Below are 27,911 nucleotides of genomic sequence, written 5' to 3'. Positions count from 1 at the left end.
TGCTGTTAAGTTAGACAGCATATTTATAACAATTATCCTTCTTCTCACATACTCTGAAGGAGTTCACTGACATACCCAGTCTATCTACTTTTATGGCCCCCACCACATCTGAGTGCCTGGCACTTTCTCTTTGTGTGCACTAGCAATAGTGACCGGATCACGTTCATGTACCTCTCTGAAAACCATATGCCCTCTTACCCATTCACTCTTTAAGAGCACCGTGCAATGAGATGAACTGCTCAAAATTGTCCGACCGAGAGCGTCTCCATGACAGAGCCTAAATTGATTCTGATTTTTTCTTCTCCACTGAACTGGAAAATCTAAGCAATTGGTGAAATGTGGGGGCTTTTCAGTTGGGGAAACTATAAATACAGAGGAAGTTGGTTGCTATGAAACTGATTTAGTAAACACATACACAGAGTGAAAGGATAACTTCAAACATACAGCAACTTGCCTTTATGTAGTTACAAAATGAAACAAACATTCTAAACCATTTGGAAGCGTTGCCTACAGGAGGAGCCTAGGCACAATTTTCAAATAATCAGCATCCTAATATAACCCACAGATTATTTTTCATTAGCATGTGGTTGAATATTAGACATTTCCCATCTCCATTCAGCTGTTGTTTTAAGCAGTTGTCGAGTATCAGCTGTGGAATGGAGTCTCTTCTGCTGAGGTCATCAGCCTATAATTAATAAGAGGGAATGATTATAATAATTAGCATGCTTTTGTAAATTAAAAAACCCCTAATTTATTTCAAAAGAACAAAATTTGTGTTTGGTTGTGGCTTTTTAATCAGTTTCAGATCACGCTTAAATTTAATGGTAGTCCAATTACCAGATTGGGGCACGATCATTAATGTATCAGTAACATAGGAATTAGGAAATTTGGTGTATGGGGAGAATAGAAATAGTTTTTCATTGTCCAGATGTAAAATGTTTATCGGATAACATGGAAGATCTATGCTCCTCTTCCGAATGCTTTTCTCATACTAGAATATGTAAACAGTTGTCCTTTTCCAGGGTTCAGCTTTCTTCCCTGTTTCTTCAAAATGGGCTTGTATAATTCTTGTTCCAGCAACATATAGAAGTATATAATATCAAGGTGCATAAATACATAGTGAGTAGCATGGTATAATATTGTGGCCTTACAAATGTGCCCTCTGCTCTGATAAATATTTTATATCCACAAATCACATAACTAATTTATGGGAAATGGTGCTCGTATTACTGTTACCCCATTCCCTCTCACACTTTTGCACCTGTTTGGTTCCTACCCCCACCTATTCATTTTGTATTCGCTACAATTGTGAACTCTTTGTTGAAGGGACTGTCTTTTACTATATGTCTTGTACAGTGCTTAGCACAATGGAGCCTTGCCATGGCTGGCACCTCTAGCCACTGATGTAATACAGATCATAATAATTGATAGGGAACTACAAATGGTCAGAGAAATGTAAAATACCTTGCAGAGTGTAATGGGATAGTGCACTTGTCCAGTAGTGCACAAACTTTCCAGTCATGCTCCCCCTTACCATTAATGGAATCTCTCCACGCCCGCCCCGCCCCCTTCATTACTGCACAGCCAAGGCTTCCTCAGCAGCGGAGCTTGGGCTGAAGGTGGAGCTGGGGGCAGAACTGGGGATGGGGGAAGAGCTGGGGCTAGAGGCAGAACTGGTCTGAGAGTGGAGCAGGGGGGAGGAGTGGTACTGGGAACGTATCTGGCGTGAAGGCAGAGCTGGGCCTGGAGGTGGAGCAGGACTGGGGGCTGAACAGGACAGAGGTGGAGCTGGTCTGGGGGCGGAGTGAGGCTGGAAGCATGGCGCTCACTCCCCACCCTTGTGGGGGCCGGGCCGGGCACTGCCGCAAGCCCTCTTGAACATTCCTCTGTGCCCTGCTAGGCATGCCCCCCAGTTTGGGGACCACTGCATTAGCCTTTCACCTCTAGAGTCCTGAGTTCAGATTCAGCCTTGGGCTACAGCTGAAAATCAGTTTGGAGTTCAAAGAAGCTAGAGATGGAGTGAGATCTATGAGGTCATGTAGTTCATCTCTACCCTTGCACCCAAGGCCAATGCAGAATTGTCTGGCTAGACTGGTCTCATTCTAGTCCCCTATTTATATACTTCATAAAACCACCAAGAACTTTGGCATGATTGGCAGTCTGTGCTCAAGAGAGGTTCAGGGGTGGAGTAGTATTGTTGCAAATGACAAGTGAGATGTGTTGGTAGAACTGTGAGCTGGAGAGGTAACATGCATAGGACTTGCCTATTCTGTGTCTCCCAGTTCCTCACATTCATGAACTTGTTTTTAAAAAGTAGTTTAAAAAGCCAGGGATACTGCAGTGATAGGCACCCTCCAAATAGGTAAACAAGGTTGTAGGACATAGATCACCAATTATTAGTTAACCTTGTCTGACATCAACTAAAATCACCATGAGTAAAACATTAACAATTAAACTATCGTTAAGATTTAGAGAGACAAGGTGGGTGGCGTAATATCTTTTATTTGACCAATATCTGTTGGTGAGAGAGACAAGCTTTCAAGCTGGCCTCACCCACCTTGTCTTTCTAATATTCTGGGACCAACATGGCTAGAACAATACTGCATACATTAAGCTTTAGAGCTAACACGCCACTGACTTGAAGGCAGACATTTCATGCCTCCCTTACACCTGTTGATTTGAAAGGCATCATTGCATTTGTTCACATTTTTAAGGTTGTCACCACTTTGTGCCTCCATTTCCCCATGTCTGAAATGGGGATAAAGATACTCTGGTGTGTAAAGTACTTTGAGAGCTGTGGATGAAAAAGTCTATAAGAGCTAATTTATGATTATGGTTATTATTATTAGAAACATTTTTAAATGATGGCTCTAATCCTAGAGCACAATTTTGTGGTAAGAGGCGGATTGTCTAGCAAATTCCCTGGCTTCTGAAAACAAGGTTTCCATTGGCATCCACTCCTGTTGCCCAGTTTTTCTCTATCTGTATGTCTTTTTTTGAGAAAAGCAAACATCTAATACCACGCACTGGAATTCTTTTCTGATGACAAACCATTCATGGTGTGATTCTATGATTATGATGCCAAAACTATATATAATGATATAAAACTAAAGTACTGCCTTACATCACTATTTTTCTGTTGTTTTGCTTATATGTATATTAGTCATCTGTTCCAGCAAATTTAACAGGCACGGGATTGTCAGAAGATAAGTTCATAGTATAAGAAAACGTGTAGCACTTAACCTATATCCAAAACTTAGTGTAATGATAATATTGTTTTATAGTCTCATAATGCTTTTCAACTTACATATATTGGTACTGAAATGGAGCCAAATGGTTATTTGGCACACAGCACTGCATTGTGAGTGTGTAACACTTTGGCTGAGGACATTCCCGCAAGCCCCTCTTATACCAAAATACCATGGCATTTTTAATGTCCATGCACAGCAGACAGGCCCTCGCTTACTGTCCCTAAGCCAGAGATCCTGAATGTTTCAAATCTGAAACTTAGAAGAGTCAATAACTATCCCTCTGTCAGGTTGCATGTATATTAGTAACTAGGGTACTGTAGGTAACAGACTTAATATGTTTCATTTTTGATATGACAGGCCTGTTTCAGTGTCTTCTGTCAAAGCAACTGTGTCACTTTGCATGAGACGAATGTGAGCATTACAAAATAAAGCTGAATCTTTGTGCCATCCAAAGATGTGAATGGCAACCACTTTGAATTGCAAAGAGTTGCAAAGCGCCCTGTGTTTCTATGAAGAACAGAAATCTAAAACAAATTCAGTGACAAATTGCTCTCTACACTTGATGTGGCTTGACCTTATAAATATGTTTCGATAGAAAACTCAACTTGCACAGAAACAGCTCCCCTTTTTCCAAATGTATTTCATAATCAAGTAGTTTAACAGATCCTAGGATTGGGGCTCCATTCTGTTCCCACTGGAAGTTGTGCCATTGACTTCAATGGGAGCAAGATCAGGCTTTGATATTAAAATATTGTAATGAAGTATGTTGTTTTAGATTTTTGCTTGAGAGAACATCATTGCCTGATGTGTACAAAATGCATGTACTTGCATCCTGATGAAAACTCAGAAGACTGATGGTTATTCATGATAAGAAAATCAGGGAAGTCTCCTTCTTCACCAGCAGATGGCACTGGAGTTAACAATGTAGTGTTTCTAGAAAACATGCAAATAACTGGGCTAGCCCCTCTCAAGAAATGAAACAAGAAAGCAATTTTTTTGAAGAATTGAATTTTTGTTTGAAAATCAAAATGTGTACTCTTCTTGATGCCTAAAAATTATTACATACATTAAATTATTCTTTTTAGGGGGAAAAAGCCATTCAACTCTTTGTATACTTCATCATGGAATATATATAAAAACTTAATTTCTTATAGAATCTTGGACTTTAAAAAAAAAAAATCTCATAACTTCTGTACCCAGACAAGTCTGCCTATTTTCTCTTCTTTCAGTCTCCACAAAGCTGAACCCAATTCAGTTATATGGGAGTAAATATTGTAACTGGCTTTTTTATGCTGCTGTTAATGTGTTTCTCTTCAGATCATATAAATCTTTCACCTTTTACTAAAGATGGTAAATATAATCTAGGGCATAATCCTACACTGGCCAACAAGAAATGGACAGTATTTGGTCCTGCCATGAGGGCAGGGGACTGGACTTGATGACCTCTCAAGGTCCCTTCCAGTCCTAGAATCTATAAATCTATGAAACATGGAATCTAACAGATCTTTTCCATCTTGAACGTCTATGATTCTTGGCATCTGAAATGAGTTTGCCAGCCTAGTGTTCCATTTACTCTTTTCACCACACAGACAAGGTCATCTGTACCAGTGAGTGGGATCCTAACTAGAGTTACTGTTTGAATATATAGGCTGGGATAATGATGGCTTAACTTTCTCCCATTAACTTCCAAAGTAGTAGAGTTAGCAGAATGCTGAGTGCTTTTAAACATTCCACCCAGACTGTATATGGGGGCTAGATTACTTGAGCTATTGGATTCCTCACACCTTTCTCTTTTAATTCTCTGTTCTGTTTTTTCCCGAGGAACTAATAATCTCAGCAGCAGCTCTATCTTTACTTGGAATTTCCCACCGAAACATTGATTAGGACTCCCCATTTAACAGTGGTTTTGCCTTCAAACTTGTTAAGTTTTATTGCTCAACCACTGGTAATTTTATTCTGGTTGATCCTTCTTTATAAATCAGACCCCTGTTCCTAAGTCTAATGCAGCTTTTAAATTTCTGCAATATCCTATTCAGTCAGCATAGTATTAGACAGAAGGTATATTTTTACTAGACAGACTTAGTTTGCCATTGATTTTAATGATAGAGGTGAAGATTTTTTTTGGGGGGGGGGGTCTTAAACAATATTTTAGGCTAGGTCTACACTACGGGGGGGGGGTGTCGAGTCGACCTAAAATACACAACTTCAGCTACGCTATTCACGTAGCTGAAGTTGCGTATCTTAGGTCGACTTACCTGGTTGTGAGGATGGCGGCAAGTCGACCATTGCCGCGCCCCCGTTGACTCCGCTTCTGCCTCTTGCCACGGTGGATTTCCGGAGTCGACGGCAGAGCGTTCAGGGATCGATTTTATCACGTCTTCACTAGATGCGATAAGTCGATCCCCAATAGATCAATTGCTACCCGCCAATCCGGCGGGTAGTGAAGACGTGCCCTTACTGTGGAAATGAATGTAACCAGCATTACTGGTGGGGGGGAAAGGCTTTTAGTAACACACAATTTCTTATTTGTAGGCTGATGTTAACAGTCAAAAATCTCCAGTCAGGAGTGAAGGCCCATTGGTTTTAGATTATGTACCAACATCTAGAAAGATATTTTCATATATATAGGCAAGGATATAGGTAGTTTTAGGATTTGTTTTTCTTATACAATAAGTTGAGAATGTTTGCAGATGTTAATCGTGCTGGAAATAAACATTTGCAAAATACATCATGGTAGGAAGACAAAGGTTTGAGAATTGAGAGTAATTTTCACATATTTAACTACAATGCCGGATATTTTTCAAATATTTCCAGAAAACCTGAGTATGGAGTTCCAATAACTTTATACAGATTTGGAGAGGCTACAGTACATTTTGGTTTATGGATAATATGTTCCTGTCAAATACAGCTGAGAAAATGCACATGGTCCACAGAATACACAGGAAATCTAAACTTAAAAAAGAAAGCATGTATCTATGCCTATGCTGTAGAGTGTGTTTTTTCTAGATATAATACATATAATAATCCTTTACCTTTTAGGCTTGATCTTTGAATCTGTCCTTATCCACTTCTTACCCATGATTAATTAACAAAAGTATATCAATAGGACCACATGCCTGGACATTAAGTTGAGCATCTAAAATTAGGCACGTTACATTCTGTAGCTGGTGGACTGGGTTTCCGTAGCCTGTGGCATTCATTGAGTAGACAGCACAAGTGCAGGGAGTCTGCAGCAGTAAGTGACTATGGATATGTGTATGTCTCTGTTTGTTGTTTTATTGTACATTTTTGTATGTATAGAAATAATTTGCTTTCCCTTCATTTGGTATATTTTTTCCAGTTACTACATTTCATAATGTCAGACAGTTCAGTCTATGGCAGCCTGGATTTTAATTTGTGCCTAGCCTAGTTGTAGATAATAACATCTATAGATAGCTGGGGAAATGCTATGTTTTTTCTTTGTCCGCTATGACTGTTTTGTATGGATCTAATGTTTCTTTCGTTTGATTTCTAATAGAGCTTAAATTGAAGATGGCATCGTGTCTGTACGAATGCCTTTGTGAGGCAGAACTTGAAAAATATTATCCTCAGTTTGTTGCCCTTGGCCTTCAGAAGATAGATGAACTAGCCAAGATTGCCATGAAAGATTATGCCAAACTAGGGGTCCATAACATGAATGATCGCAAGCGCCTCTTTCAACTCATTAGAATCATCAAAATTATGCAGGAAGAAGAGGAAGGCGCAGACACAACCAAGCAAGATTTTCAACCATGTGACCTCTACATCCAGCCTCAGGTGACCAGGTCAGGTCCTCGTAGACAACTACATTTTGAGTCCCTCTTTGAGAAAAAGGATGGAACAGGTAAAGACTGTGAACTTGAATTGCAGAGTTTCTCTGATTTCTGTGCTAACAAAGAGAAGGAAAGTTTGGTGGAAATGTTAGGACATGTTCTACCAGGGGACTCAGAGGACAATAAAATAACCAGAAGAGACATCCTGAATGTTCCTGGAACATGCACACAAAATGAACTGGACTGTCCTACAATATATTCATCAAATAATATTGCCCCTCTATTGGGGGATTCTGAAGCTCCCATCATACAAAGAGTAACTCATATTTCCGGGTATAATTATGGACTACCTCATTCTTGTATCAGGTAATAACTATTAACTTTTATTTCACTATGTTTGGAGTTAACTGGCACAGTTAATCACGCCTTTAGGAGTTTAAAAAGGAAGATCCTTCTTCATAGACTCTAAATGAACATTATGTATAACTAGAATCAAACAATGCATAACTTCTACAAGGGTGATGGAAAATCCTGTGGGGAGGGAAACATTAATTAGCACTTGGGACGTTCCAACACTGGTAAAAAAAGATTCAGTTGAATTCACCAACTGCTATTTACCAGAATTGGATAAGAATAAGCTTTAGTATCTTGCGGTGCTTATGCTTTCGTTTTGCCTTTGTTCTGGTCAGTTTCTCATATTTTTCAGTATAGCCACCTTGCATAAGCAGGGGGTTGGACTAGATACCTCCTGAGGTCCCTTCCAACCCTGATATTCTATGACAATATCGGTATACGTCTCCCCCTTATCCGTTGTTTTGCGTATCCATCACTCGTCAATAGGGGAACCTGTTCCGATTCACGTTGGTTCCGATCTGCATATCTGTCACTTCATCTTTTGCGTGGCTTTTCTTTCGGTGTTTCCCCTGGCATTCAGGAGGCGCGGGGAGGAGCGGGGACGGGGTGCGCTTGAAGAAGGGGGCGGAACTGCACGGGAAAAGGCGGGGTGGGTCATTATTTCTTATGGGGAAAAATTCCCCGGTATCCATCGTTTCAGTATCCATCGCCCCTTTCAGGAATGCAACCCAAACGTATACCAGGGACCCCCTGTATCAGGAGGGGACTTTTATCTCAAGCATGTCAGATGATCTCAACTGTAATGTTCTCTCAAGGGTGAAGAGGTTTCCATTCAAATATAGAGACCATAATCTTTATTCATGTGAGAAGTTCTACTGAGGAAAATTGATGGGAATACATGTTTTACTAAGAACTATAGGATCAAGCCCTGTATTTGAATGGAAACCTCTTTTCCCCTTGAGAAAACACCTCAACATTTATTTCTGAGCACTGTAGTTTTAGATTAATCAAAACTGGCAATACAATAGCATTGAAATCACAAGCCTATAGTCCCAATAAAAGTGGAAGAGCTGGTACAAATACCCTTGTTATATTGTTGTTTTTAATATAATGGAAGTCTAGTGCACGTTTGCTTTAAAGTTGTGCATTAAAAGATTTCGAAAGAGCTTTTGGACATCAGGACAGAAATTTTACTTTCAGGTAAGGCAAGGGTTTGATTAAAATGATAGTTACTGACTCTAATTCACATTCAGAGCCAGCTGGAAAATAATTTTTCATTTGGCTGAAGAGTGCTTGAAAATTGGAAATGATGCACTTTATTTTAAGGACACATCTTCCATACATTGTATGTCAAGGTGTTTTACGCAGTGGGTTAATCAGCTAGAGAAGAAATGACTTAGGCCTGGTTTACATTGGGGGTGGGGGTAATCGTAAATAACATAGCTGAAGTCGACGTACTTAGATCAACTTACCATGGTGTCTTCACTACGGTGAGTCGACTGCTGCCGCTTCCCCGTCGACTCTGCCTACGCCTCTCACCGAGCTGGAGTACAGAAGTCGACGGGAGAACGCTCAGGGGTCGATTTATCGCGTCTAGACTAGCGTAGACGTACCCTTAATATCTCTGAGGGTGGCAGGAAGAGAGTTGAAGTAGACTTGGCAGGCAACACAACTGCTCTGATTATAGATCGTACCCCTCTCCTTCTTAGTTCTTGTTAGACTGAGCATTTCAGGTTACAGACAATGTCTCATGATCAGGTTATACAGCACTTTGCACATTGTGGGTGCTACTGTCCTACTACAACTAATTATTATGTGATCAGAATTTAAGGGTCAAAGTGCTATGAATTCTAGCAACACCATAGGGATGGTAATGGGCAGATTTACAGCCAAGGGAAATGTGGGAGGAAAAGATCATTCAGAATCGAGTTTGACTGAGATTTATGGCCTTGGAACATAGGGGTTATATCTGAATTATGGAGTGTGACAGATATTAGAGATGTGGGAGAAGGGGCTTCTTACCAACTAATCAGACTTCAGTCTCTGAAGCACTGAGTAATACAGTTATGGTGGAGCCAGAAGCTGGCAAAGTAGAGACACAGGCCGATGGAAAAGAGAAGGATTAACGGGTATGTTGAAAGATATATAATGCTGGATGCCAACCACACAAAAGTTGTGTCCACAGCTGAAACTGGCAGTGAGACAAGAAAGGGTGCTAAAGGAAAAAGCTTGAGGTATTCCACAGTGAAGGGGGTAATGGGAAGGTATAAGCCTCTACCCAAAATGAAAAGGAATGATTAGAAGAACAGCATTCAGGCCAGGAGAAGAGACTGCAAGAGCCACAGGTTTATTAATGAAAGTATTCAAAAAGGACAAAGAGAGACTGATATTAACGAAAGCTGTGTGGAGATTTATTAAGAGAGCTAGGTCTGTTATGAGAGGCAAAGACTATGTCATCGCCTGGGGCAGGGCAATCTTATTGTGAAAAAGTCCAAAGAAATTCCTGGTCAGAACAATCTCCAGAAAATGGGATCTTATGTTATTTTGGATCATCCGTTTGTGGACACCCGAAGTTATGCTAGGTCAGCAATAGGCTCAGAATTACAAGGAAAATAAGATGTAAAAAAACCCAGTGCTGTCACTTTAACAAAAGTACCCAAAAGAATTGCGTCCCCACTTTTAAGAGAAACAATAGAAGCTTTCCCATTTAGAATGTCTAATTCTTGGAGAGCTTTCAAAATGACAGAAAAGGGGCTAGCTTCACGAAATAGTAACAGCTAAAAATTGAGTTTATGGCCCAGTCCATGGATAATTTGAATTGTTTAGCATCCTCTTTTTTTTTTTTTTTTTTAAACACAAATTTGTGATCCTGTTCTAGATCTAGTACCGCTGAGAAGGAGATGCCGTGGACAGAGACTGACAAAATCCGAGTGTGTGTCAGAAAACGCCCGCTGGGCCTGAGAGAGGAGCGTCGGGGGGAAGTTAATATCATCAGAGTGGAAGATAAAGAAACTCTTCTTCTCCATGAGAAGAAGGAGGCAGTTGATCTTACCCAGTATATTTTGCAGGTAATGTGAGCTTGTTTTGCTCTTAAAACCGCTTTCCATTTATAATACGTAGGAGTAGTGTGCTAGCTGTCTGAATGGTGGAGCGACAGCGTAATGCATTAACAGTCAAGTGAGAGATGAAAACAGGCTTGGGATTTCAATAATGGAAATAAAAAAAGACCTTTCTTTCTTTTTCACATTAAACACATTTCTGGGTTCTTCTCTCGCTCATCCCATGTAAATCCATTGGAATTACTCTTGATTTACACGAATGTGTGAGAGGAGAAGCGAGCCCAGAATTGTAATCCCCAATAAACACCTTTTTTTCTCTAAAAACTATCATTTGCTCCCTGTCTACCTTGCTCCTCAAAAAATGAACATCCTTTTTCTGATCCCCGGGTGCCAAAAGAGGACCCTCTGCCAGGGTCTAGAATGCAGTTGCCTGCTGAGTTCCCTATAGCCCCTTTCCACAGGGCTTCAGTGCAGTAGTTCTATTTTAATGCGTCACACACGTCCTCTGCTTCTTTCCTAGTTTTCCCTCACTCCAGAGCCAAATGCTTTTCAAAGTGCAGTTCTCATTTGGTCTTTGTTTCTAAATCCTGGGTACCTTCTGCTGCCATAGTTCAAATTCTCATTCTGACTGACAGCACCAGGAACAGAACTGATTTCTAGAGAGCAGCAAGCTATCCTGACCCGAGTGTGTGTTATTTTTATAATCTGAGGACTGGCAACAACTGGTCAGGGTAGTAAAATTAAATTTGCTAACTCTCTCAGGCACCATTCATATATCACCTTTTACAAACAGATACATGCTGTAATTCCACTCCCTCAGTCTCCATGTAGCTAGCTATCTTAGGTGCTATATAAATGCCTATCACCTTGGCATCTAAATGCTGAAATAAATCTCCCCAGCTAAATTATATTCTGGCAATACTGTCAAAACAAATCTTGCTATAAATCACTGTAGTGCAAGCAGAAATAGATTTGCATATATGTTAGTGTGGATCATTTATGCATAATTTATGTAGTCATCAGTTCTGCAACTCTTCTATTTGAGATTGCCCAGCGCTGTTTTCTTTGTACTGTACTGAAATATAATGTTATAGACGCTGTCCTGGCGGGGCCCTCACTGAAGTGAAATGTGTATCTTATAAAGCTACCCCACTAAGCAAAATTTAAAATCTGCAAGGGCTGATCCAAAGTCCACTTAAATCAACAAATATCTTTTCATGGACTTCAGTGGGCTTTAGAGCCGGCCCTAAGTGCAGGAGTTCTCCTGCTTCTCAGATAGTAAAATCCAGCTTTGCATGTGAATGGTTTGATCCTCTCCAGCACAAAGCATTTGAAGTGTGTGGAATAGATCACAATGGATCTATGACCTGATTTTGATCCTCTCGACTATATAACCATACTGTGTTGCTGTGGGTTGGTTCATTTCAGGAATAGATTAATTTTCTTTTTAAGTTACTCTCGTGCTTTTGTTTCTTGGCTGCTGTACGTTCTGCTTGAAGATGATGGGGCGGGGGGACACAGAATCTTCTCTTAATTTTCTACTTGCATATTCTGTTTCTTGGTGGGTTGTGGCTGCATGCTGCTGAAAAGTGAGTTTTAGTTGGTCACTTAGGCCCAGCTCCAAAGCCTCCTGAAGTCAATGGAAAGACTTCGGTTGACTTTAGTTAGCTTTGGATCAGGCCCATAGCATGTGCTACACATTATGGGGTAAAGGAGAACTGAGAGAAATTTCTTTTCATATAAAAATCACATTTATTTTTCAGCATGTTTTTTATTTTGATGAAGTCTTTGGGGAGGCATGTACCAATCAGGATGTGTATATGAAGACTGCTCACCCCCTCATTCAGCACATTTTTAACGGGTAGGGAGCCATTGCTTGCATTTCTTCCTTTTAGTTTTCATTTTTCATGTATGACTTTGGTGTAACTTAAGTTTTCTCTAAAAAACATTAATTTCACCTTTTCAACTTACCCTGTTTTTTTAAGGTTTTTTGTGTGTGTGTGTGTGTGTGTGTGTACACAAAATATAGAAAAATGTCTGTATATACAATTTTGACAAACTAAGGGCCTGACCCTGCAGTCCTTATTCAGGCAAAACTCCCCTTGTATTCAGTGGGAGATTTGTCGGCAGAAGGAGTGCACAATCAGACACCAAGGATTACTAGGGAGGCAGTTTGGTCTAGTTAGAACAAGAGATTCGGTGTCAGGATTCCAGGATCCTAATTCTCTGCTCTAACAGACTTTCTTGTGATTTAGAGTAAGTCACATAGAACTCAGTTGCTCAGTTTTACCCATCTGTAAAAGAGAAATAAAACACCTTCATGGGACTGTTGTGAGTATGTTTGTAAAGCACTTTGAGATGTATGTATATCGTTCACAGTAGTATAAAGGAATTATACACTTTATCAATAAAACTGTGGTTTATCTTTATTTTATTTACTTATTTCTATTTAGAGAAAGAATTACAATATACCTTCTGGTTAATGGAAAAAAAGGGTGGTTTTAAATGTATAATTGTATTTGAGTACAGAGAACAACAAGCTTGAATAGGTCTTAATTTCATTTTGACCTCTTGATGGAAAGGAATTACATGACTATACTGGAAAATTAACAAGATGAAGCTTTCTGTTATCAAGAAGCTCCAAGTGTCATCAGCTGGGCCAGAAATTCTATCACTAGTGTTCTCATTGTTGGGTTTACAGTATGCAAAGTGTAGTGCTGGGGTTGTTAAGCTTTTTTCATTGAGTGGACCATATGTTAATATGGAAGTGGCTTCATGGACACCCTACTCCTTGCTTTCATAATCATGCAGACTTGCTCTCCTTCAATTCACAATCAGTCCTTTCCCCCACTCATGATCACATAACATCCCTGTGGTAGCTACAATTTTTTACATGGAAAAGTAATACCGCAAAAAGGTATTTAATGCATTTTTAGCTTCTTTTAATGTGGTTTTAGCACCTGGAAACAAGGACAAGAGTCAGCACTGTGTCTCTACCCCACTGTCCACAGAACACAATTCGAGAATCTCTGATATAACAGATTGTATTTTTCAGGATCTCAGATGGCTATGAATGATAAAATCCCATCGCTGAGGGTCAGCAGTGTGTGTAGATATTAATATTGCAGAATCTCTTTTAATAGACCTCAATGGATCAGATGTACTAAAAATAAAAATTATCTTTACAGAGGCAACGCCACTTGCTTTGCATATGGACAGACTGGTGCTGGCAAGACTTACACTATGATAGGGAGCCACCAGAACCCAGGACTCTATGCACTGGCTGCTAAAGACATCTTTAGACAACTAGAGGCATCCCAGTCAAGGAGAGAGCGCCGTGTATGGATCAGTTTTTATGAGATCTACTGTGGGCAGCTTTATGACCTGCTAAATGGAAGGAGAAGGTATTTAAATAAGAGACGCTGCTGTGAAAAAAGGATGATACATCAGTTTGTTATTTCATTATGGAGTTGGATTGAACAGAATTCAATTTTCTAATAAGTGAAATTGATTTAAATGGAGCTATTTATGGAGTACGGTATTGCTCAATGTAAGTAAACACAGTAGAATCTGGCCCTAAATTTTGTAGCATCTATAGACACTCCCCCTTTGTGTTATTTCTACAGGAATAAAATAAATCAAAGCAAAGACACACATCTGAGGGCTGAGCTCGGTATGAGATACGCTCTGGCAGGCTTCACCCCTCGTGATGAATAGTGACAAGACCGTGTCATGTGGCACAGTCACATTAGCTTTTCACCTTTCTTTAGCAAGGTAACCGGAGATTGAACTGGAATTTTACACACTCTGGGAACAGCTGAGGAGCACAGAGCAGTTGAAAAGAAGCAGAATGAATTATTGTTAGGAGTCCCATAGAAAGGAAAAAATGCAACCCGCTCCTCAATCTTCTCTCAGCCCTGGCAATGCAGTGGGGCCCTGACTCCCCGAAAATGGCGGTTTACTAATCTCTCTTCTGAAGAGGGTGTGACTTGGAGTGTGGACATTAATAATTCTGTAGCAAAAGTATCTAGGTCAGTACAGTGGCACTAAACCCAAGGAAAATCAAAAGATCTCAAGATGTTCCTCAGATTAAAAAACTTACCTGACTGAAAATATCTAAACACAACAAAGCAAGATAACGTTCAGTCTAAATCCTGCTGAACGATAAAACCATCCTGCCAGGCTTTTAACTTTCATCTGGAACTAGTGGGGCTCTTGAGGGGAGCGCACTTTGAGAGCATGGTGCAATGCTTAGCAAAGAGGCTTTCTTGTGCTTAGGAGAGTCTGTGCCTTATCATGAGGCAGGCATGTTTCTCTGTGTTGTCTCCCCTGCAGCCCTTTTTAAAGGCCTTCTTGATATAGTCCATAGGGCTGTGGAAGTTCCTTTTCCTTGGACGTAAGCCAACCAGTTGGTATTACCAACTATACCATAATTCACTTCTCTAATTTGTAGCAGAGAGTCACCCGTGTACTCTGATTCCGCAGCTGTCGGATCTGCTGCAGAATCCACCTATTGCCACAGAACTATGTTCCAGAAGCTAAGCTGTCATTAAATGAATTTTTGAACCTTCGTGGTTGTGAAGATAACCTTGAAAACATGAATTGAGTATAAGTGATGCAGTGTGATCTTCCTGAGCCTGGAGACAGCCTGAAACAAAAGCTCTCAGAGAGGTGTGAACTCTGAAATCTAAAGATGAAAATTTAAATGCCATCATTAACTATTTGAGTGCTGATCATCTTAGCAGGAACATCCAGCTAATAAACACTTCCAGTGTCCCTTTAACAGTGAAATTTGAAAAGTACATATTATACATGACAAGTGGTATATTAATGACAACCTGATTTGTAGCCTTGCTAGTCACTCCTTGCAGTACTTCTCTAGAGCAGTGGCTCTCAAACTGTGGGGCGCGCCCCCCGGAGGAACATTCAGGGAGGCACGCGGCAGGGCTGGGGCCAGCCCCCATGGGGGGCAGAGAAGGAGTGCCACACTTCCAGGTGCGCGGTAGGGCCGGGGACAGGGAGGGAGTGCCACGCTTGCAGACCTGCTGCGCCCCCAGTCCAGCACTGCCTCCAATCCTGTTCAGCCCCCAGCCCTTCTCTGCCTCCAGGCCCAGCTCTGCCCTCACTCCCTGTCCGCTCCCAGCCCAGCTCCAGTCGCAGCCCCATTCCCTCTCTGCCCCCAGACCAGCTCTGACACCAGCTGCAGCTCGTCTCCCATTCCCAGTTCTGTCCCCCACCTCCGCCTTCAGCCCAAGCTCCACTGCTGAGAAAGCCTTGGCTATGTAGTCATGGGGGAGGGGGCATGGACAGATTCTGTTACTAGTAAGGTGGGAGCGCGACTGAAAAAGTTTGAGCACCCCTTCTCTATAGCACTGAGATGTAGACAGAATCATTACTACTATATAAGACTTTCTTCAGAATGACCCTTTTCTACTAAGCCCTGTTGTTTCCTCTGCAGACTTTTTGCAAGAGAAGATAGTAAGCATGTTGTACAAATAGTTGGCCTGCGTGAGGTTCAAGTGGATACCGTAGACCTACTATTAGAGGTAATTTGATTGTCAATGGTTATTTTATCTTCTAAAACCCCTGTTGCACTGACTCATCAAATAGTTTACCATGGAGTGGAGAAGGTCATTTCTGGCGTACGCAGGTGTTGCTGCTCCAGGTTGTATAATGTACACGTTATGGGGCTCCAAAAGAGCATCAGAACAACTTTGAACAGCTTGGTGGCAGAGCACGAAGGGACACTTCCAAAACTGCCTTTAATGAATGAGCTCATGTGCAGCTCAGACAAGTTACAGTGACGCACATCAAAAGCTGACTTGGAGCGGTCACTGCTACAGCCACACCTCAGGTGGGATCTTTGCCAAGGGGTTGAACGAACCACCCAAGAAATGACAATATTTCAGCAAAACAAACCCTGAAATATCTTAGAATATAAAAAAAAGGCTATGTTCATATTTGCAGAAGAGATGTATGAAATATTTTTGCAATAACCTTACATCACTAAAAAGAGTTCTAAAAGGAAAATGTAAGTAAACTTTACAAACCGGCACGCACTGCATTTGACAAACAAGTCAAGACACGGATGGCTGATCTGAAAAGTTTATAGTCTAAGTTGGATACGGCACAACATGTGAAGGCAACAAAATGTCAGAAATAGCGAGGAGAGAGGGACAGGATTACATCAATAAGATCATGTGGTTGCTTAGTTTATTTTTCACTTACCTTCATGGTTCCAGGTTATTCTCCAAAGAGGCCTTCTTTGGCTCCTACAGTTCTTTTGTTTTCTCTCTTCCTTCTGTCTTCTGGGTAGTTTGATGGTTTTTGTGTAAATTGGAAAGTAAATAAAGTTGAATTAGAAATTATAAAATACTTTGGATTCAGCAGAATTATGATGGAGAAACCACGTGGAGTAACGAACTGTGCTGGCTGGCAGCTAACTTTTTTCTTTTGATAAACAGCTGATACTCAGCACAAGCAGCGCTTCAGTCTTCTTACTCCCTTACTCAGCTGAGTAAGACATGGACACAGTCTAGTTCTCTACTGTGTCCTGTACTGAGCAAGCTGGTCCAACTGCCATCAGACTTGGATTTTGTGTAGTTTAATTTTTGCTCCGTAAGGAATTGAAAACTACCTGATAGTGTAGTTGACTTATTGTTTCAGACTTGGGACAATATTGTTCATTTATATACCACTCGACGGACACTGTCTTCTGGGGTTTTGTTTTTCCATTAACTCTAAACGCCGGATATGCTGGAGACATTTCTGCAAATTTGAGTGCAGATCTGGTATACAGTAGATTAATACATTCCTCTAGATTATCACATCCGGCCCACAGAAGAGTTAGTACATGGTTTTGTTCTCACAGGTATCTTGGCAAAACAGCTCGTTTCATATTGTTCATGGGCTCTTTTGAACATAGAAAGAGCCTTTAGACTGATTTGATGCTCTTGAATAGCATGCTACCAAATGTATTAGAAGAGTCTTCAATGCATGCCTCATGATTATTCATTATTTGATGCATTGGCCTCTGTTCACAAACTCTCCCTGCATTTAGCTCTGGTTTAACAAATATTCAGGCGCTATAGCAGCCAGCTAGATTGCTGATTGAGAGTGGACAGCCAGTCGAGGGCATGAACACTGTATATATGTATCTAAAGAGCATCTTGATTTTGTTAGGTTAACATTTTATTGTATTCTTATTGTTCCAGAAACTATAATATAGACTCTATTTTGTTTCCTTGTGATGCCCATTGTGGGTGGGCTCGCTGAAGCAATCTTGTGACTCTTCAGAGATTTGGGACAGAGACTTCACCAGAGTTGAGTATCAGAGGGGTAGCCGTGTTAGTTTGGATCTGTCAAAAACAACAGAGGGTCCTGTGGCACCTTAAAGACTAACAGATGTATTGGAGCATAAGCTTTGGTGGGTGAATGGCCACTTCGTCAGACGCAGTGGGTATTCGCCCATGAAAGCTTATGCTCCAATACTTCTATTAGTCTATAAGGTGGCACAGGACTCTTTGTTGCCTTTAACCAGAGCTGTAGCCCGGAAGGTCCCTTAACCCATCTTCCACCTCTCGCCTTGTTCTGTTCTTGGTAGTTAAGTCTGAGTGTAATTGATCACGTCAACCTTGCTGCTTGCTTTGGCAATGTTTCATTTGCTCCTGGGGACAGAGATGGATGAGTGGATTGGCACGTGGTGTCACACTACATTACATGCTGCTTAGATTTCTGGCTGACTAAACCTTTCGATGAGATTAGAACATGGATTTTTAAAAAAACCATCCTGCTCGTGAGTTCTTAACAGTAACCTCTGAAGCCTCATTTTGTTCTTTTCATTTCCACCATACATTTATTCCGCGTGATTTTCTATTGTAGTAATTTAACAAATAGGAATGGAAGTTCAATACACTGACATTCTTACGGACGGTCTCACTTTATAAACCCTTTGTCAGCTGCACTGAACACCAATACGTGGGGTTCTGAATCGATATGCGATATGAATAGTGTGCATGTTTTGTACGTACAATTTACCTTTGTTTTGTCCTGTTTGTTTTCCAGGTAATTTTGAAGGGTGGGAAGGAGCGTAGCACTGGGGCGACTGGAGTCAACTCCGATTCCTCCCGTTCTCATGCTATCATCCAGATTCAGATTAAAGACTCTGCAAACAGAATGTTTGGGAGGTGAGGTTGGAAGCTGACTTATTGAATTTGATAGAGAGATTTCAATTTCATCCTGTTGGCTTTAAATGAGACCATGCACAGCTGCAATGGCAGAACAGCCGTAGATGGTTAGCGAGTGGTAGTGAAGAAGTCAAGTGCAAGGACAGTCAGGATGCAAGTTGTGATTTGAAGGTGTGTTTGCTGAGCTCCTGGGCTGTGTAGAATAGTGACCCAGTACCAGAGGCCCTTACTGAATGGTTGCAGCAGTAAGGGGTATCCTTCCCGCCTAGTCAGAGAAAAGATGGTCAGCTGCTTATTATTATTTTTGCATGTCTAAAAATGTGGTAGGCACCTTCCAAACAAGTAAGATACAATCTTTATCCCAAAGAGCTTATTCTAAATGTAAGACAAGAGAGCAAGTCTGAGCAACAACTAATTGGGAGGGTGGAGGAAGAAGGAGGGAGGAAGAGTGCATAAGATTACAAAAAGAAGGATGTATGGTTATATAGGTGTGCCAGGTTTTTAGTTATTGAAGGAGTGACGAAGCTGGGAGGGATGCAGGTGATAGGAGAGGATGGGGATATTGTGGAAGAAGAGGAAGAGAGAGGGAGAAATTACAGATCAGTAGAATAGCTAACAGCCAAAGAGGAAAGTTAGGGAAGACTATGAGAACAAATGGAGATCTTGGGGGAAGAAAGAGCAGCAGGAACATAGCTCTGAAACCATCTGACAATTCAGTGCATCAGTTACTTCCCTTTAATTTGCTTTATAAACTGCACTGCATTTCTATCTGATTAGGACAGACAACTCTCGAATGAAACATCTGTCTTAGCTGGAAGGAGACCCAAAAAGTTACTCTTTTTTAAGTAATCTGTGTTCTCTCTCAAATTACTGGCATTGTGATCATCTAGAGATGAGAACTGAAATAGCTGTTCCATTAAACCGTGGAGCACTCTCATCACAAGTAATTAGACTTCCTGTTATGAGTGTTTGTTACAGTGCCAGAATGCTCTGACTCTGTTCCAGTAGCTACTGGTATTTCATTACTGTGATGCCTCTGAGACGCTTGCAGTGGGTATTTCACCCTGTTTCATGGTGGTAATGTTTCATCTTTCTACTGATGGTATCGTGTGTTGCTGCTGTCGGCTTAAAAAAAGAAGCTAAAGTAAAAGCATCTTTTGTTTTTTTCTAGGATCTCTTTCATTGACTTGGCTGGCAGCGAGAGGGCAGCTGATGCCAGAGACTCAGACAAACAAACAAAAATGGAAGGAGCAGAAATAAACCAAAGCCTTTTAGCTGTAGGTTACTCACATTTGTAGGAAAGATTTTTGTAATTGTTCTTTAGGTTGGTTCTTAGACTGACAGTAAACAAGGAAGTAACGTGTGGATGGATCCCAGTGGAAAATACACAGTGCTAAATGCTGACAATTAAATTGCTCTCTAGTCATGAATCAGATTAGAAGAAAAAGACTTGGTGAGGAAAAACAACTTTTTAAATATATTCCTACAGCCAGATAATCATAGCACTGAAAAGTCAGATATTTTATAGTAAGTCCATGCCATATTTTCTATAGTAAATTCAGGTTCTCTTTTTCTGCGAGGCTTAATGCAAGTTTGTGAAAACATTAAGATCCACTACTGAAAGGCCCTCTAGAATTGGAGAGTATTTATTATTATTATGGTGATAATCTCAACTCTAATTTTGTGCATATAAACACATTCTAATGTTCCAACCATTTGTCACTGGGGTCACTGTCCATTAGTATACCACAAAAAACTGTTACAAGACACAGAAATCCGGCAATTTAGATCCAGGGTTCCTACAACAACCTTATCTCCATCCACTTGAGTCATATACGCAGGTAAATATTTTACATTTCACACTGCTGTGTGATTTTTATGTGGTGGAACCTACTGTAATATTTGTGTACAACACCTTTATTTGTTATCGGAATGCAAAATTATGCCTCTGAAAAGTGGGAGGAAAACCATTCCCCGATTGCCTCTGTTCTCATACAGTAGAATCTCAGAGTTACGAACTGACCAGTCAACCACAGACCTCATTTGGAACCGGAAGTACACAATCAGGCAGCAGCAGAGACAAAAGAAAGAAAAAAAGCAAATACAGTGCAGTACTGTGTTAAACATAAACTACTAAAAAAATAAAAGGAAAGCAGCATTTTCCTTCTCCATAATAAAGTTTCAAAGCTGTGTTAAGTCAATGTTCAGTTGTAAACTTTTGAAAGATCAACCATAATGTTTTGAACAGAGTTACGAACAGTCTCCATTCCCGAGGGGTTCGTAACTCTTAGGTTCCACTGTAATTCCAAAAAATCTGGATGAATTTTTATCATACTTTCCAGAAAATTTCCCTTCGGGCCGGGGAAAAAGCATGAGACTTTTAATGCTGAAAGGAAATATTATGAAGACATTTATAAGCTCATTGAAACAAGTGTTTAAAGAGAGAGAGTCAACTTGATATTAGTGAGTTTGAGTTTAAAGTATTTTCCTGTTAAAAGGAGTAAAGCCCACTCATGAGTCTCCCTACCAACTTTTGTTGTTTTAGAGTTGAAATTTTTTTTTCACTTCTTGCTGTGTGAATAACCCACACAAATTAGAGGAAATTGACTATGCAAGACAGAGTGAAACTGACTAAAGGTGCATTACAAAGCAATTTGTGAATAAATTGAAAAGAGAAACTTTTTCTTCTCTAATCTCCCCTCAAGGTGCGATCACAGGGGTCTACCATTGAACCCTACCCCAAGCAGAGTTTTTACCCCAAAAAGGGAGAAACACCATAGAATTTTAAGAGTAATTCACCATTGGAATAACTTACCTAAGGTTGTGGCAGATTCTCCATCACTTGAACTCTTTAAATCAAGGTGGACATCTTTTCAAAAGATCTGCTATAGGTCAAACAAGTTTATGGGCTCAGTGCAAAAATTATTGGATGAGGTTCTCTGGCCTATGTTGTTAGTAGTTCAGACTAGATGATCATAATGGTCACTTTGGGCTTTAAAATCTATGACATTCACTAGAGACTTTGTTGCTATTGATTTCATATGGAAGGTCCTCAGATACTTATTATGGTTAGCAGTATAAAACCCTAAAATGGAGAGAGAATCTCTTTCAGTTAGAGTCCTCTTAGGTGTAATTTCTAACAATAATTAAAATACATTCAGAAAAAAATGTGATTTGAAGTGGAGGGTGTCTCATTAAGAATGCAAAGTCTGTCTCAAGCTAGAGTTACTACCACAGTACTGTAATCTAGCTCAAGATATTTTCTCCTCTCACTGCTAGTACTCTCTACTCTCACTAGTAATGGCTTGCCTCAATGAGCCCACAGTCCATTTCCTCCACCATAGAAAGCATCAGAGTCTGCTATGGATTGTGACACACTTCTACTTGTGCTGGACATTTGAAAATGTCAGTCTTTTAATAGGCACCGAATAAATCAAGAGGCAGATGTTTCTCCAAGATAACGTGCTGTTCTTGCCGATAATTATTAACAAGAAAATAGATCATGGGTATCCTTTTCAGGAAGGCACACTTGCATTTAGCTGCTCAAGTCCCATTAATCTTAATGGGAGTTCTATAGCTAAACCCCCACTCTCTGTGTTGAAAGTGTAGCCCTGATGTTTTGTGTGTGTTCATTATTAATCTGTCAAAGGGACTCTTTTGTTATGGGATGGTGAAATAGTCACTCAGGCTTTAAGACTGCAAGTGTTATTGTGCACATGTTTAACTGTGGGTCTCCAGAAGCTGGCAGCCTTCCCCACTCCTTAGTGTAAGGACGCGTAGTCTAAGGGTATGTCTTCACTACCTGCCGTATCGGCGGGTGGCAATCGATTTATCCGGGATTGATATATCGCGTCTCGTTAAGACACGATATATCAATCCCCGAACACGCTCACCGTCGACTCCGGAACTCCACCAGAATGAGGAGCGGTAGCGCAGTCGACGGGGGAGCCGCAGCTGTCGATCCCGCGCCGTGTGGACCCCAGGTAATTCGATCCAAGATACTTTGACTTCAGCTACGCTATTTGCGTAGCTGAAGTTGAGTACCTTGGATCGATTCTCCTCCTCCCTCCCCCCCCTCCCCCAGTGTAGACCAGCCCTAAGGATATAAGGGTGATAGGCGCTATTGCCAGATAGGGGAAATAGTGACCTCATAGTTTTGGGTGCAGGTTCAATCTCTCCTTTTTGTTGCGTGACTGATACATTTTGTTCTCTCTCTCCTTTTTAGTTAAAGGAATGTATTCGGGCTCTGGATCAGGAACATGCTCATACTCCTTTCCGGCAAAGCAAATTAACTCAGGTAAAACCAAAAACAAAGCCAGTGAGTGACACTGCACTGAACAGAGTTGAAATGATAGTAATAAAATGAAACAAGCTGTGATTTGGTGACTATATATTGGAGGGGTCAGCAACCTTTCAGAAGTGGGGGGTGCCGAGTCTTCATTTAGTCACTCTGATTTAAGGTTTCACGTGCCAGTCAGACATTTAACTTTTTTAGAAGGTCTCTTTCTATGAGTCTATAATATATAACTAAACTGTTGTTGTATGTAAAGTAAATAAGGTTTTTTAAATATTTAAGAAACTTCATTTAAAATGAAATTAAAATGCAGAGCCCCCCGGACCGGTGGCCAGGACCCGGGCAGGGTGAGTGCCACTGAAAATCAGCTTGCGTGCCGCCTTTGGCACGCGTGCCATAGATTGCCTACCCCTGGTATATTGTTAACCCCTTGGAGACTGGACACTTGCATAGCTTCCCAAGCATGCATTCTGATCATAGAGGAAAGATCAGCATTCATAGCAGGGCTTTGGAGCTGTGCTCTGGCTCCGCTCCAGCTCCAGGCAAAAACCTGCAACTCCACTGCTCCGGAGCTGCTCCACGCTCCAGCTCCAGGCTCCGCTCCAAAGCCCTGATTCATAGGGTTAATGCCAGTTGGTCCCCGGGGAATGATGTGGTGGAGAGTTCACTAAACTCCAGGATAACATTATTTTATTCCTGTGTGAAGTTCTATATGGAGAATCTTGTAGGCCAATTGTTCTGAAATGTTCATATGGCGGACAACCACTTAAAGAGACAGTCTTGTGATTACATTCTTTGTGGTACTATCATGCAAGCTTTAATTAGTATTGGGTTACTCTAATTATAACATATGCTTTATTCTCCCAAACACACCACCACTTTTGGGGTGACCAGTAAGAAAATGGGCTTGTTTAAAGGACAGATTCAACACTTGAATTCATTTTAAATCTTACATGAAAAATCGCAACAGAGACAAGTTGTTTAGGTGGGAGAAGAGAGGAACACTTGGTTCTAAACTGTAAACTGGATTGTTTAAAAGAAATACACTAGTTACTAAGAATCTTAAGCTATATTTTCCCTCCTCCTCCAAGGTACTAAAAGATTCTTTCATTGGAAATTCTAAGACGTGTATGATAGCTAATGTGTCACCTAGCCACATAGCTACGGAACACACCCTGAACACGTTACGATATGCTGACAGGTAGGTGACTTAAATTTTCCATGTTGAGAGTCAAAAAGGAGTAATGGTTTGGGATGAAAATATTTAGATTGCATCAACTGGTGAGTTCATAGGGCAAAGAGCAAAAAATGCAACTTACAGTGACAAACAATCTTCATCTGCTACACTATTATATTGGGGCACTTAATTCTCTGGGTCTTTTAAATTCTTCTTTCAGATGATATATAATTTAGGTCCTAACAGCTTGTACTGATTCAAATCTCATGGTACTCCTCATAACATAACCCCAACCTCCTTGACAAACTCTAGTGTTATTTGTATTATGGTACTTCCCAGAATATGTTAGATGCTGTCCATACCCAGAGGAAGATGGATTGTGAACTCTTCGGGGCAAGGACTCAGAACAAAAGCAACACAGAAAAGGGTGGAGGAGAAAGATAAAAAAGACAATCAAAAATGTTCTTGAGATCAGCTTGCACCAAAAGCCATGTTGTTAGTTCATTAATTTCCTATAGACATCAAGATGGACGTGGGTCTTGAGGAGGGATTTGGAGGAGAGGAGAAGTAGATACAATTTCCTTCAGTTTAAACTGGTCAGAGGTATTCTTCACTTCCTAATTTAAACTGTTGTGTACTGTTATTGTTCCCTATTGAAACAGCTGCTGCAAACCTCCATAGAAGTAACTGCATTTCTGTAGCAGATGATCTGATGCCTCCATGGATTAGCCAATGATTAAAATCCAAATTGTGACATTGAAGTCAATATTTAATGTACCAAAGTATTAGTTTGCTCTAATGAGATTGTAAATTACACCTCTACCTCGATATAACGCTGTCCTCGGGAGCCAAAAAATCTTACCACATTATAGGTGAAACCACGTTATATCGAACTTGCTTTGATCCACCGGAGTGCACAGCCCCGCCCCCCCGGAGCACTGCTTTACCACGTTATATCCAAATTTGTGTTATATCGGGTCGCATTATATCGAGGCAGAGGTGTATTTGAAAGCATTTAATTTTTCTAATGCACAATCCTTATTTACAGGGTAAAAGAACTGAAGAAAGGGATTAAATGTTGTACCCCTGTCACAAACAGACGTCAGATAGCTGGAAATGTATCTCCAAAACGTATCCAAAACTCTCCTTCCACGCATGTGGGAGATAAGAGCTCTCCAAAGAAAGTAAAACTAGGACTCCATCATCCTTTAAGTTCTTTGAGAATAAAGGCATCCCCTTCAGTGTTCCATCCAACCAATGTCCCTTTTTCCTCTACCCCAAAAGGAGCCAAGGGTCATGCCCACAAAGGAAATCCAAGCTCACCCTGGCTCAATCACACCAGTCCCATTAAAGGAATGCTAAAGATAGGGCATCATCCCATGAAGAAAAAGATTGATGATCTGACACTGCCATCTGAGAAGCATCATACTGCAAAAGATTGTGTTGCCGCTACAGCTGCAGTCCCAGAGACAAGAGAGAGTGGGCAAGGAGATAATTGTATTCAAGATAAACAGCCTGTCAGATGCCTGAAAGTACAGACAGTGCAACCTGTACAAAAACAGCTCATTTCCAGAAACGGCTTTTCCTTTGGAGATGGAAATCACCCATCAGACAGCAGTCAGCGCTCTGCAAATGTTTTTACCAAACAGTGCATTGAAACCTGGGCAAAGCTCCCTCCACATCAGAAAGAAAGGGAACAACATTTGCGCCTTTACCACCAGCAGTTTCAGCAGCCACCTATTCTACAGCAGAAGTTGAACTATCAACCACTTGAGAGGTTTTTAGCCCAATACAAGCCCCAGGAAATTAGAGTTAAACAAGACCGGAGCCTTCCTCCCACGGACTCCCAATGCAAAGAGGGGATGCTGCTGGAAGACCTGGACGACAGTGATTTTAGTGAAGACTCTTTCTCACCTATATCCAACCAAAGGAAAGTTAAAAGAAACACCAGTGAGAGCAGCCAACTTTCATTTTTCCTTCATCAGAGAGAACAAGAAAGTGAGGAGGAGAAAGGCCGAGAGAGACAGGGTTTATTTTTCGAACATGCAACACATACACAAGAGCATGAACTTAATGACAGCTGGGACTATGGGAAGGGCTTTGCATTTCCAGAACCGGGGGAGCCCATTATAGATGGAGAAAGTAGCAAGACTCAGTCTGACTGGAGCACAGAGGATGACTTCACTATTGATTCTTCTGTGAACAATAATACTGCAGAAAAACCTTATTGCTTGCGGGAAGAACTTGTCAGTACCTGGAAAAACAGCAAAGATTTACCCCCTGATCACAAACAATACAAATCCGAATACAGACATCTAGTTTATCCCGGTGAAAGCTCCTCATTCCCAGAAAAGGGGACACAAAGTTCACATGTTCCCCACGTACTGGATTCAGGGACTACAAAATGCAACAAGAGCAGTCTTCCACGTGCACAAAGGGAAGAATCCATCAAAGACGGACAAGCTCCAGTTGCAGGAAACTTAGAAGGGAAGAAACTAAAAAATGGAACTAGCCCCTGTGGAGCTTTCAATACTTCATCAGAATTCACTTCTGAGCTGATGGCCCCTCTGACAATGTCTCTCCTTGACAGTGAGGAGGCAGCTGATCAAGAGAACATCCTTTCTGATCAGGAAAAGGCTCTCCAAGTGAAACAGATGTTGGAAAGAAAAACCTGTAGCCCCAGCAAAAGATTAGAGGGAGAGGCCAGGCAGTTTCCTAGAAATAAAGCCTCACCAACGGGCAGCATGCCAGAGCTGGGTGAACAAATGTATCACGGTGAAAGGAAGTCCACTCTGCAGCACTCCCCACAAACTGAGAACAAGCGGCTCTCGCCGTCCTGTCGTGATGCAAAGCCTTCTTGTAGCCTTGGAGGTTCATCTCCATGGAACACACATCAGAGTTCTATTAATGGTTTATCTGTCCGAGATGAAGACTTGACAGAAGCATCAGCATCTGTGAGAGTCAAAAACCCTTGTGGAGAGAATGAAGATGAATTGTTGCTTCGTAACTTAAAGTGCAGAGAATACCTGGATAACAGCAGGCAGTATGATGCTGATTCTGAGAATACCACTGGTAGCCTGTTGAGCGGCCCAGAAAAATCTAGCATGGGTAAAGGACCCAATGCTGGGCCCCCGTCTCAGACTGTACATGCTGATTTGCCTGAAAAGGGTTACTTTTCATGTGCACCATCCATTCTGAATGCAGGAAGAGTGGAGTGTACAACTTCATCCCCCTCCAGAGAAAGCAGCCCACTGCAGTCCAGATCAGAATTCAGGAGCAAGGACTTGAACCATGCTGAAGATACATTCAAGTTGTCATTCAGTGGTGAGGAAATAGGGCTGCTTAAGAATAAACTGATGCAAAGTATTTTTACACAAGACTGTTTTGATGCTGCAGAACAGGATTCAAGATCCGTTACCAAAGAGATCAGATCATTAGCAAATCAAAACACTCGCCCAAATCCATCCATCATTAGCGCCCAGATTGATACGTCAGAAACATCAAACCGGCACAGAGAAGCCCTGGGAAAGGCACAGTAAGTTTGTATCTACTACACTATCTTCTGTTGTGTGAACTAGAGACACTGAACAAACACATTGTACGTTTGCTTAAATGTTTTATATAGTGCTATGTGTACTATACAAACACACACACACAAGCACACTTGTTTGGAGTCAGATATATAGAGAAGTTGTTAGATAACTACTGCATCCCTACAGAAACAAATATGAAACAGCCACTCCAGTTAACCAGATAGTGAAATCAGACACCTACAGTCAAGTTAGTAAAAGCTAGACCA

The 27,911-nt window shown here is 41.1% G+C and overlaps 1 protein-coding gene and 1 long non-coding RNA gene across 2 annotated transcripts in view; one reads left to right on the top strand and one right to left on the bottom strand.

The window, feature by feature from the left end:
- KIF24 (kinesin family member 24) overlaps positions 1-27,911 on the top strand; it is a 36,695-nt gene that overhangs the window by 1,778 nt on the left and 7,006 nt on the right. The window contains exons 2-11 of the mRNA XM_034788667.1: positions 6,769-7,408; positions 10,275-10,464; positions 12,219-12,316; positions 13,644-13,859; positions 15,914-16,001; positions 18,520-18,641; positions 19,813-19,918; positions 22,867-22,938; positions 24,027-24,136; positions 25,161-27,647. Of these exons, the coding sequence (XP_034644558.1) occupies positions 6,783-7,408; positions 10,275-10,464; positions 12,219-12,316; positions 13,644-13,859; positions 15,914-16,001; positions 18,520-18,641; positions 19,813-19,918; positions 22,867-22,938; positions 24,027-24,136; positions 25,161-27,647 (4,115 nt within the window). The 5' untranslated portion in view covers positions 6,769-6,782. The remainder of the gene's footprint in view (positions 1-6,768; positions 7,409-10,274; positions 10,465-12,218; positions 12,317-13,643; positions 13,860-15,913; positions 16,002-18,519; positions 18,642-19,812; positions 19,919-22,866; positions 22,939-24,026; positions 24,137-25,160; positions 27,648-27,911) is intronic.
- LOC117886661 lies at positions 456-18,579 on the bottom strand. The gene is made up of 3 exons (XR_004648014.1): positions 18,493-18,579; positions 16,684-16,763; positions 456-685 (listed from the first exon to the last, which is right to left on the bottom strand). It is a non-coding gene; the product is annotated as an uncharacterized LOC117886661 (long non-coding RNA).

Source organism: Trachemys scripta, chromosome 13 (assembly GCF_013100865.1).
Source record: "Trachemys scripta elegans isolate TJP31775 chromosome 13, CAS_Tse_1.0, whole genome shotgun sequence".
Taxonomy (NCBI): domain Eukaryota; kingdom Metazoa; phylum Chordata; order Testudines; family Emydidae; genus Trachemys; species Trachemys scripta.
Note: the sequence above shows the minus strand (reverse complement) of the source record. Positions and strands in the feature narration are given on the sequence as shown.